This window comes from Rhipicephalus microplus, chromosome 6 (genome assembly GCF_043290135.1).
Source record: "Rhipicephalus microplus isolate Deutch F79 chromosome 6, USDA_Rmic, whole genome shotgun sequence".
Classification (NCBI taxonomy): Eukaryota; Metazoa; Arthropoda; class Arachnida; order Ixodida; family Ixodidae; genus Rhipicephalus; species Rhipicephalus microplus.
This window is the reverse complement of record NC_134705.1, coordinates 31,802,133-31,814,911: the sequence shown is the minus strand read 5'-3', so window position 1 is coordinate 31,814,911 and position 12,779 is coordinate 31,802,133. Positions and strand designations below refer to the sequence as shown.

General features: G+C 44.0%; 1 protein-coding gene across 7 annotated transcripts in view; it reads left to right on the top strand.

Moving 5' to 3' along the window:
• LOC119167687 (G patch domain-containing protein 2) overlaps window positions 1–12,779 on the top strand; it is a 341,817-nt gene that overhangs the window by 286,605 nt on the left and 42,433 nt on the right. For all 7 annotated transcript variants that reach the window (XM_075865896.1, XM_075865895.1, XM_075865893.1 and 4 more), the window contains one exon: window positions 899–963. In XM_075865896.1, the coding sequence (XP_075722011.1) occupies window positions 899–963 (65 nt within the window). The remainder of the gene's footprint in view (window positions 1–898; window positions 964–12,779) is intronic.

Here is a 12,779-nt window from a genome sequence, read left to right as displayed (position 1 = left end):
CTATACAGTTATGCACGACAGTTAGGCACGCACACACTTGCCATCTTTCTGGCTTGTACACGAGACGCACTAGTTTTGAGCGAATGTCTCGATAGTGCGTGCATGGCCATAAATATCTCAAAAAACATGCTCACTACCACTGCAGTAAGATATTAACAACAAAGAACAGCAGTTCTGAACTTTGCTGGCTTTCTCCATTGTGTGCAGAGTGCTCCTTAAGTCTCTTCTGCCACAGTACTCTGGTATCATGTTGAAAATCATACAAAGATTTGGAAAGGGCTGTGACAGGTCACAACACACCTGGTTCATTAATTACGTGCACCATATAATGTAGATTATAAGTCTTCTTTTGAAAAATTTACTGGCAATCATCCATACCTCTTCATGACGATGTTGCAGCCGTGAAAAACAATAAATGAAAACGTTTGCCAGCTTTCTTTTGTTGCATTCTAATTTTCCATGGTTTCTGTTGATACAAATTTTAGATGCTGCGAATATTTTTGGTGACCCCATAAGATTTGTGTAACCGAGTGTTTGCTGTTTGATGTGTAATTGTACCTGTGCAGTTATTATTCCCTGGCTGACATCTACCTAGTTTAAAGAACCAAGGTCTTCTAGTTGAATAGGGTGACGTGCTCTGGCAATAAGCACCAATGTTTTTGCACTGTCAGGCTCAAAACCTTGTTTGTCAAAGGCAGCATAAAAGTAGTTTACTGGATTACCTTATAATGCAATGCTCATTACATCGGTCAAACTAGGAGGTGCCTTAAAGGGTTCTGTAACCACTTTTTCAAGTAGTCGTTACTGGTGGTTCTAAATAATTACTGGAGTTTATCGCCTCATGAATCAATCACCGAAAAAAAAAAAAAAATGAGCCTTTCTTCTGTTGTCTCTGCAGGTGGTGTCAATTTCCCTCCCCACAACTTCATCTCATAGATCGGTGGAGTTCCTGTCAAAGTCAGAGTAAGATTGCCGTCTCTCACTTTTTGTCTATTCAGCTGTCTATTGTTGATTCTTTCATGCCTTATTGGTCAGATTTGTAGAAAAGTGAACTTCAGAGTTACAGGCAGACCTGTTTATGTTGCGGCGTTGTCATGTGTATGTGTTCTAAACATCCACGTATGTGCTAAGGTTTCCAGTTGCAGGTGCAAGGAAAACAAGTCCGCTTGTCAAAACATTGGCTTGAGCAACACCCAATGTTACAAATTATGGTTGTTAGTGTAGGACATCTTTGTTCTTGTTGTGCTAACCTGGCCCGTCTGCTTTTGGTGGATTGTAGACATATTGAATGATTCAAGGAAATATTTCATGGTCAGTGTAAATGAGTAAATCAGCTGCACTTGGAAGTTCATTAGGTGGAGTCAATTTGCAAGCAGGTGTGTGTGCATGCCCATCAAAATTAAACAGATCAACAAAGAAAGCATGGTATGGTTTTTTCAAAAAGCAGTGCGACAGTATCATGGAAATATACTGTGGACATGTATAGAGATAATGTGCATTGGGAATAGTGTATTGTACATCAGGAATCCTGAGCCGATTGGAGCAAAAAAACTGAGGAACACTAGATCAATTTAATTACCTGAAATGTTGAAGGCATATGCAGGGGCGCCCATTTCGTCAATTTGATACAATTCCCGATTGTTGCACCGAGCTGGGCTAAAACCCTGAAATTTGCTCAAATTGTGTCATGAAGTGCCAAAATGTCTAGCGAGCCTCAAAATTTTTTTCAGGTGTGCTATCTTCGGTGATAAATGTAGCCCACGTCAGCCACCTGCAGCTTGTGCCATCAGTCAAAGTGGGCAGACCTGAACTTCATACCTTATGCAAAATTGCTGCCATCTGTCGGTTGTTGTGCGCATAGCCGCCATGTTAGAGGCTCCGCTGATAATCGCAATGCCAAAGTATTGCTGCATCTCTTGCAGCACACAGAGAGGAACTCAAAATGCTGAAAGAAAAAAAGGTAAGCCGTGAACGTTGTCCCTTGTTGTTTTTTTTTTTTTTTTTCAAGCTGATGACATTTCCAGCATGAGCTCAGGTTGCTGCTCCCGAAATACGTGTTTGCGTTCGCCATTCTAAGCAAGTAAGATGTGCATTTATATTCATGTTCCCATAAATTGCTGCACATCGAAGCAAGCGAGTTTTTGCAACGTTTTCGCTTGCAACCGTTTACAAAGTAAAGGCAACTCCTATGTTTGATGCTGAATTCATCTTCGCGCAACGAACTTTATTGCAGCTAATTGCGTGTGCCTACATTTCATTAAATTTGTTTTGTTTAGTACGTTTGGGTAACGGCACACGCAGAATTAGAAGCAAGTGTGTGTCATTGGGTTATTCTGAAAAGAGAGAAACGGTGCTGAAGCATCCTTGTTTCGTGCTGTTCCGTGTTCTCTTCTGAAGTGTTACAAGCTGCCGTTTAGGGGGATGACTTGCGCATGATTGCGCACGTTTTTCAAGATGTGCTCGGCACATGCAACGAAATGCAGGCATGCGCAATTAGCCGCCATAAAGCCCGTTGCGTGAAAGTGGCTCCTGCGTAAATCGTACGAGTCGCCTTCATTCGATAAATAGTTGCTAGCAAAAACATTGCAAAAACTTCCTTTCTTCAACGTGCAGCAATTTATGGTAACACACGTCTTACTTGCTTAAAAAAAAAACGCGAACACGTGCTTCAGGAGCAATAACTGGAGCTCATGCTGGAAACACCATGAGCTTGAAAAAGAAAGAAAACATGGGACAAAGTTTACGCTTACCTTTTTGCCTTAAGCATTTCGAGTTCCTCTCTGTGTGCTGCAAGAGAAGCAGCAATACGTCGGCATTGCAATTATCAGCCAATACATGCCTCACGTCGATGAGCCTTGCGTATACGTCTACGTAGACACGTGCGAACCTGTGCGCACAACAGCTGACAGATGGCAGCATTTTTGCACAAGGTCTATAGTTCCTAGAATATACTTGAAATACTCTAGGCACATGCCCTACGTTCGCGAGACGCGATCGACCAGATTAAGTAACAACACTGTGCGCCCAGCGGTCTGCTGACTTCAGCGAATACCTATCGGTGGGATGAAGGAACTTCAAGACAAAATGCGTTGCTGTGGCCACAATCGCTTCGTAGGACATGTAACTTTTTCTCGCGCAAAGAAGCTCGACCTGCTGTGAACGCCGCCGTTGCCAGCGACCGCGTTGATTGCCCTAGCAGTGGCACATAAAACATTTATTTTTGTCTAGAAGTTGTGTCGTCCCTACCACGGTCCTGGCGATAGATATCTTATACCGTCGCTGGGCCAACGGGCGCGCGCCGTTGTTACTTTATTTGGTCGAACGCCCCTTGCAAGGAAGCCAAAACACCACCTAACCCCACAGAAAAAAAAAAGAAAAAGAAAGGTGGGAAGTGGGGTGGTGGTGTAGCGGTCAGAAAATGTCATGGCTTTGGTTCTAATGCTGCTTGAGCCACTTTCGCCGCAGTGCACTTATGTCGTACGGAAAAGTCTATTGAGATGTAGAACGGGCTTTTAGCACTAATGGGACACTGCAAATTTTGCTCAGTCTTTTTTTGTTGCGACAGACTTGCCTTTAAGGCATAATATTTTTGTTTAGGGAGAAGCGGATCTTTGAGACCGAAAATCACTAATTAATACGGTTTTCGAAAATGTTTTATTTGGATTCTCTCACTATCGCTGCATAATCTCGCTAATTTTCACGCGTCCTAGGTTGGTAATTTAGCCATGAGAATAGTTTACACGACGTTAGTGAGCGGAATTTTCGGCGATGAACGCGTGAAAAAAGGGCTTTTTCAGCGCCGCGGTGTTGCCGTTCTACGCTTGCTACAGCAGCTGTATTGGTCGCATTCGAAAGAGCCGCCCTTTTTCTTTCATATCCCGCCGCGCTTGTTTTTCTCCACTCAGCATGCACGCCGTGAATCCATGTAAAAAAAAAAGCCCCATCGCGTGAGCCTAATGGTGCGGTAAGCACACGTGACTAAATCGCGCCTTCCGATTCGCCGGGCCTCTCGAGCTGTCTGCTGCGGGCGGCAGCGGAGTGCACGGGAAGCGGCGAGTGTATGTCACTTTGTACTCGTCGGCTTCCTGAACATGCGTGAGCTAGCGAGAAATTAGAGCAAGCATTTCTGTATATATAGTCTACGTTCGACAGCATACTGGTACGCCGCTGAACGAGCTCGACGAAGCCGCCGGGACAGTGCGGTAGGCCTACGCTCTTGGTCGCGTTTTCCCAAGCCGTCTGCTGCGTGCGGCAGTAAAGCGCACGTGAAGCAGCGAGTGTATCTCGCTCACATGTCATTGTTCTCGTCGGCTTCCTGAACCCGCGCGAGCTAGAGAGAAATTGGAGCAAGCGTTTCTTAAGTCTGCACATTCAGGCACACCGCCGAACCAGCCCGACGAAGCGCGCCGCAGCCACCGGGTTAGTACATTAGGCCTACGCTCTCGGCCACGTTTTGAACCTCGCTTCAACCCTTCATCATGCCGAAGCCGTATCGCATGATCCGCACCGCTCACAAGTTTGAAAAAAAAAAAACGCAAGAAATCTACGGCAAAGAGAGACAATGGCGCGGGTATATCTGATGCGCACCTAGTACAGGACAGCGCGGTGACGGAACATGATCCGTCGGACGAAAAGCCGGCATCTCCGCCTGTTTCCTGGAACGACGTCAGTGGTAGGCAGCGCATAAGGAAAGACAACCTTTCTGCTAAGCACCGATCGTGCGCAACAGCAGAAAGTGAGTGCTGATAAGATCAGCAGCTTATCGGCAACTTCGGCGAGCGAGCGGAAGCTGTGAACGCTCGCGACAGCGCGCGAGGACTCGTATTCGGCGGTGGCTACCTACCGGTATCGTCGACTTATCCGTGATAAACAAGCTTCTTGAAAGAACGGCTAAATGCCGGACATGCAGTGAGACCATTTTATTGAAAAAGGTGAGCGTGAATATGGACTTGCGATGAAGCTGATTTCAGAGTGCCGCAACTATGGACTTGTTGACAGTGAGTGGAGCTCTGGAAGGTTACCACGTCAGGCTAAATGCGCTGCATTTGAAGTCAATACCCGTGCGTCTTGTGCCGTGCAAAGCACAGGGAATGGCCAGGCAGCCCTAAACGACATCTTCTCTGTAATAGGAATTTTTCATAGGAGACTTCATTACAAAAGCTATCAGAGCCCTTTGAAAATTAAACTAAATCCTGTGGCAACAAGAGCTGCAGACAAGGTCCTCTCTGATAGCACCATGTCAGTGAAAACATACGAAGATCTGTGCTTTGACAACCCAGGTAATGTGGCCGTCTGTTATGATGGCACATGGGTGACAAGAGACCACCTGTCGCACATTGGTATGGGTGTTGTTAAAGAATTGTTTTCTGGCTATGTTTTATACTACGTTGTCCTGTCAAATTTTTGTGCCGGCTGCAAGCACGACCACCAAAGGAGCACCCAAATTACTTGGTTTTGTAGTCATCCCACATCTGCCAGAAAAATACACAGTGCAAACCAGGACACATGATAGTGGAGGCAGCAGTCACTCTCTTTGAGTGCTCAATTTCCCATCACGGCTTGTGGTACACAGTGATGCTGTGTGATGGGAACAGTAGGTCATTTCATGCTGTTGAAGACTCGACAGTTTATGGTTTCATACAGGTTCAAAAAGAGGACTGTGTAAACCATGTCCAAAAACAAATGGGTACTGCACTATGCAATCTTGTTCAAAAGCAGAAAGGTTCTGGTGAAACTCTAAGTGGAAGAGGCCGCTTGACAGGTGATGTCACAGAGAAATTGTCAAAATACTATGGCTGGGCTCTGAAGTCCAATGTTGGTGACATAGATGCAATGCACCGGGCAGCCATGGCCACATGTTATCATGTGACATCGACTGATGAAAGGTCCAACCACACCTTGTGCCCAAGTGGCAGTGACTCATGGTGCAAGCAGAATGCTGCTGCTGCAAGGCGAGAACCGCTGCTACGACGCACTTGCAACTTTCCACAAAATGTCCGTGATGCACTACTTCCAGTGTACGGGTGACTTTGTGACAAGGAGCTGCTAAAACGCTGCCAAAGAGGCAAGACACAAAATGCAAATGAGGCACTCCATTCTGTCATATGGTCTCTAATGCCTAAAGAGAAGCATGCTTCACTCATAGCTGTTGAGACTGCAGTTGCTGAGGCCGTGATGCGCGTCAATTTAGGAATGAAAGAGACCTCCACACGTATCCTCAAAGAACTTCAGCTAGAGCAAAACTCCATGAGCGAGCGACAGGTAGAAGAGAAAGATTCTCGTCATTCATGAGTGTCGAGCGAAAGCGTTCAGCATCTTCCAGGTTCCTGCAACAAGCAAAGCAGCGGCAACGACAAAAGTGTGACAAGGACTACTGCCCTGGTACTTTCTGAGGCATTTATATGCAAAGATAAACATTTTTGTTTGTGTAGAATTCCTTGAATATACAGAGCTTTGTTTTTTGCCGTTTTCTCAGTTTCAGTTTTTTGGCCACCTTTCATTCTTCTGACAAGCACTTCTCAGCTTTGGTACACTGGAATTTCATGATTTTTGTCTTGCTAAGAAGCTGGATGCTTAATGAGTGCAAGAAAGTGCCATATGCAACTATAGGACACCATAAATTTTTAGAAAAAATAAGATACAAAAATTATCGTTCCTTAATAATGGAAGGATGAACTTCTAAACCTTCATAACTTTTGTTGTAGGAAAGCTAGAGCCATGAAACTTGCTTTTTGCACTCTTTGCTAATTGTAGAATGCAATGACATTTAATTCAGCAAGATCCAACTAATTAAAAACGAAATGGTAAGAGGGACATAAAAACTGAGTTCGTATTTGACATCTGCACATGTAAATACACCATCTCATAAGTTTTCAGTTTCACCCTAGCTTGAATAATAAGATGCCTGATGGCTAAGTGCCTTTTCCCCCCTTGAATGAGTATCAGTATAATTACTGATGTAAGCTACTGGCAATCATTTCGAACAGCGTATGGCATCTCTGCTTCTTTAAAAGAAAAAACTTAGTTGTGTGCCAGTTTGTTTGTTTTTTTTTTCGCCACCCCTACTCCTTGGTTTTATGAATCTCCTAAATTTTTGGGTCATGAGCTTGGCAGACTGATATTTAAATTTGCAGAGTCTGTCAAATAATTTGACAGGCGCAGCGAATGCTAATATGGACTTTATAACATTGTTTGCTCAGTGGGGTGGTTCAAAGTACTACTTTCATTGGAACAGCAGTTCTCATGCTCACAGTGCACGATTTAGGTGATGTTGATTGGTTTAAGCATATTTTTTTTTCTAAATGCAAGCCTCCTTTTTTATGCTGCTCTAAAATTGGTATTTTACAATAAAAAGTGCATGTTTTTTCCCCTGTAACCTGCTACAAATTTGTAACTTAGTGCTACAAAAGTAGTTTGCTGCTTCAAAAATTGCTCTGAATCGTATTTCGGCTGTTGCATCCCTGAATATACAGGCGTGCAAGCATATATTGATTTCTTTTAGGGAGCATGACCGTATATTTCCGGTAATTTTCCCACTCAAAAATGTCCTGTTCGTAACTTCCCCAACATTGGTTTTTGCTGTGTGTCCAGATTAGCACAAAAACAAGGTCTCGATGGTCACCATTCCCAATTTTTTATGAAATTCACTTTAGCAACAAGTTTTAAACTAAGTTCTGTGATTATGAAGTTAGTTTCACGAAAAAGAGGATGCTGCTCTCATAAAAAAACAAATACGAATTCTGACCACCAAAAAGTCATTTTTCAGTCAATTTTGCAATTTCTGAAATTAGAGGGAGCGCACCTAGCAAAAGAAGTGTGTTTCCTGATCATTGTTTATATTTTCATGAAAGATCGAGTGAAATACAGTTTTATTGGTATTTTCTAGGCTTCTGCGAACAGGGTGAAATTTATGTTCAAAGCGAATAGTTATTTTGGTCAAATAATTTTGAATCAAGTTTGAATAGTACATATGACATACAAAGAAAAAAGGGCATATTTATCATGACCCAACTAACCTGCACAGTATTTCTTTTTAATTGAAATAGAGCCTTTATGCAAATGCTTTTTTTTTATTCAAAGAATGTTGAAACAACCGTGAGTAGTAGTAGTAGGATTTGACTTTCAGTAGGATGCGATAGCCTGCAAAATATGTTACATCTTAAAATTTATTATAGTACTAGGGGCATATGAGTTGTCATGACAAACTTTTAAGCTTAATTAAGTGATCAATTGATTTTAGGGTAATATGTTCATTTAAAGGGGCCCTGCAACACTTTTTTAAGTAGCCATGGAATGGATTGACTGAAGAAGCTTATTGCCTCACACATTCACCGGCGCAAAACATTTTAGAATCCGTCCAGTATGAGTGGAGTTGCAAATATTTGTCGCCCACTGCGATTTCATTCTCTCTTCTTGTCCCGACGAAAGCTCTCGTCTTGTCCCGACGAAATTTCATTCTCTCTTCTCGTCCCGACCATGCTCAAATCAGCCCATTGCTGATACAGTGGCTGTGAAGAGTGATTTTTGAGCTTGTGGCATCATTTGCCGAGAAAAAAGAGCAATTTCTAGCTCACTTAGACAATTTATTGTGAATTGCAGGCTGGGTGCTACGCTATAATATTTGGCTCACATGTTCTCGGTAGACTCGACTACCGATTGGCAGCGTTTTATGACCATGCTCAAGGAGTGTAGCAGGACCCCTTAAATTTGAAGGGGGGCTTCGCAGCTAAGCGGATTTTTTTCTGGATAGGTACTTTCACGGTTTAGCACGCCTACATTGCAGTGAAACCATCGTTGCAGGTGGTTACATGCGGATTAATATACATCTATTCGTACATTGCAAATACTTCAAAATTTTCAATAATCTAAATTCAAATCCAAATGAATTCGAATACTCTACTATTCGTTCAAATATCCAAAGTATTTGAATATTCGCACAAGCCTAGTATTTTGCTTCACTTCAAACTGTCAGAATTCTCCTTAAAAAATCAGAAGCATGGTGAAATGCTCAGAATTCCTGTATTTAGCCATTTATTTTTGCAAAAAGGTAAACTAAGGACAAGAAAACTTGCTACATATTGACTGACGTATAAAATAATTCTTTAGTTCTCGTGTTGACAGCTATAATTTGCAGTGTGCTCAAACATACGAGGTTTATGAAAAATGTTGTTTTGATAGACCACAGATGTTTGCAAATAGCTTTCTCAAAAAGCTAATCACCTCGTCTGCCATTCCACATAAAAGGAAAGTGTTTCATTATTTAGGCTGGTATAAAGTCTCAAAATTTTGTGTCTTGTTACTTTTCTCAGCACAAACAGTGTGACCTGACACAGTGTGACCTGACAGCATAGGTGGTAAAAGTTGTGAAGCTCCCTTAGAGTGACTCATGACATATATCTGGCCTTTTAGACTTACTCCTACTCACACTCACGAAAACTTTCTTCGAGACTCACTCAGACTCGCAAAAACATTACTTACCCGAACTCACTCAGACTCACAGCTAAATCTGAGTCTAAGTGAGTCTACCGGTGAGTGTGTTAGCCTAGAAGTAGCTTGTGCGACCGGGATTTCAATACGCGTTAACACCAATATCTCACATAATCGGTGTTCTTCTTGGCACTTTTGGATATAGTACACTGGAAGACGAGTTATGAGTGATTACAAGCGATCAAGGTCATTTCCGGAAAGTATGTCATTGTAAGATATATCACCAAGAACTATCCGGAACAGTTTGCAGGGAGTGGTAATCAAGGTACTCCCTTCATAATTCACGCCTCTGATCTATAAATATTGAAATAATGTATGAACAACACTACGAAGGGACACTAAAGGCAACTATTAAATCGATGATGATTGTTGAAATAGCGGTCTAGAAACCTTACTTTTGTGCCATGGAATGGGTTATTTTGAAATGAAATAGAGTTTTAGTGGTTTGCATCGTGTTAGCGCACTTAAAATGACCTGCCTCAAGCGAAACGTGTCACGTCACTTGCCGTGCACAACGTCGCCCGGCTTTACTGCGCTGCCGCCGACACTAGTAGCAGCAGAATGAAAGTAGCAGGAGCCACAGCAGCAACAATGGCCATTGAACAATTTTTTGCCATGGCCTCCTAGATGGTGGACGGGCTTGGTTCAACTGGGCCTCGCTAGATTGCGCGACCTGTCCAGTTTAACCAGGCGAAAATTGAACTTTTGAACCACTCGCACCATTCAGAAACGAACAAGCAGCATTTTATTAAGACTCTTGATGCACGGAAGGTTTTTATTTAGTGCAGCTAATTTTATTACTAATAATTAATCGTAGGCAATACGTCTGACGTCATCGAGATCATCTTGTGAATGTCCTACCGCGGTGCATGTGTTCTCGTGCATTTACTTTAATTTCTCAGTAGGTAGGGCACTGCTGTTGATAATATTGTCGTTTTAGACATTGAGCTTTCACTCTGACATAAATTGTTATTTGACCTTTTGTTGTCTCTTCAAGAATACGTGTGCACACACGTGAGTATGAACATCAATCCAGGTGAGACTGATAGTAATGCTGAAGATGAGTAGATAGGACAGTAGGTCAGCAAAGAAAGGGTGGAACTCACTGAGGCTCACTCGAGAAATATATATTGTGCTTTGGACTCAGACTCACCGAAAATTTTCTTCAAATGTATGCACTCAGACTCAAACTCGCCAAAATATTACTCACTCGGGCTCACTCAAGAGTCACAACTCGATTTAAGTCTGAGATTGCTGACATGTGGCCGATGTGTTTTTAAGTTGCCAGATCCACTCACTGAACAAGATCATCGTTTGATACTCTTGCATCTTTCCCTGCATCATGAACACTTGTGTGGCTTGCTTAAAATTTCTTATGTCATGCCACGCATTTTGCTGTCACCCGCGAAAATTTTGCCATGAAGAATACATATTCGTCTATGAATTTCAGCAACACTGTACCCCTCAGCTTGCCAAACTGTAATGAAATTACAGAACACAGTTCTTCATGCTTGGCGGCTGACTCCATTATCCGATTTATGAAAGAGAAATTTACAACCACCTGTTCATAGCACAAAGCCAGCAGGAAACCCTTGCAATATGGTCCCTGGACCAGAAAGAATTTTTCAACAATGAAGAAGCTTTCTTTTTGAGAAATCCTTAGTAATTTCTTTGTGGCTTCGTGCCACAACTGAATGGTTGTCGATTTCTCTTTCATAACCCTTCAGTTACCTTGCGAGATGCTACAGCGCTCATTTAAAATATTGCCGCGAACCATTCATTGGGTTTGTTTATTTGTGTTTTGTTTTTTCGGCCTGGCTGCACCGGCCTGTGCTATCACTGTTTTCACAGCGTTTCGAACAAACGCTATCACAGCGTTTCGAACAAACGCTATCGAACAGCGCTTCGAGCGTTCCGAACGAACAGCGTTTTGAACAAACGCTATCACGGCGTTCTCGATACACTTCGACTATTCGAGAAACCCTCGCGCCGAGGGATATAAATTCCCGCACAGCCGATGCCGCGACATTCGATCACCGACGCTCACTAGCGTGCCGGTCGTTTTGCCGGCCGCTGCTTCGCCGCCTGTGTATTCTTTCAGTTGTTAGGGGAGCACAGGTTCGCTCCAATAAACTTGTTTTCCTTATAGACAACTGTGTCGTCCTTTGCTGCGTGACATCTGGTGGAGGTGCGGGGTACATGAACCCTAAGCCATTGCCAAGCCGACAAGCAAGCCCAACACGACAAGCACGCCCAACTCGTGTCAGCCGCCGACAGCAAGGCCTTCAGCCACAGTTTGGACTGCTCCCGGATAAAAAAAGGAAAGAAGACGTAAAAACCACGATGATCAACGCAGGCACCATGACCAGCGCTACCAACCCTCCCGTCGTTCTGCAACAACCTCGTGAGCCCCCATCATTCCGAGGATCTTCTGGTGAAGACCCGGAAGAGTGGCTGGAGAAGCTGGAGCACGTCCGCATCTTTAACAGGTGGGATGACAAAGAAACGTTTCGTCATGTCTTCTTCTATTTGGAGGATGCAGCTCGAACGTGGTTTGAGAACCATGAAGGCTCCCTAACCGACTGGACTGTCTTTAAGAGCGAATTCCTCAAAACATTCGCTATGGTTGTGCGGAAAGAACGAGCCGCCCTTTTGTTGGAGACGCGAATGCAACACCCTAACGAAGGTGTTGTACTGTTCGCTGAGGAGATGAAGATGCTGTTCCGGAGAGCTGACCCCGAAATGGCAGAAGAGAAGAAGGTGCGCTTTCTGATGCGGGGAGTTAAACAAGAGCTCTTCGCTGGACTCATCCGCAACCCCCCTAAGACCGTCACTGAGTTCGTCACCGAGGCTTCGATGATCGAGAGGACCTTGGATATCCCCGCAGGGGCGCCTGCGCAAGTAGGCGTTTGGTGTGTAGCGACACCACGGACCCGAGCTAACGGGGGAGTTTCTACTCCCTCCCACGCCTAGCCGTGCATGGCTTTGCCGTGTCCGGGGAAAAGGGGATCCTGGGGGTTGAGCCGACGCTGGGTGATTGGACCTTTAAGGCCCCCCGACAGAGGAACCACACCCCTTTGGCCCCGGCTTCACGTAGACGGCACCCCTGGGCTGACCCACCCAGGGGAAATCGGCAGTCGCCTTTTCCTATCTCTCTCTCCCTACATCTTCGTCTTTATCTCTTACTGTTTATCTGTCCTGTCTCCTACTCTCTTCCGTTTACTTCCAAACTTCCTGGCGGCTAGGGTTAACCCTATGCAAATAGCCTACCTTGGTCTAGGCGCATTGGGTTA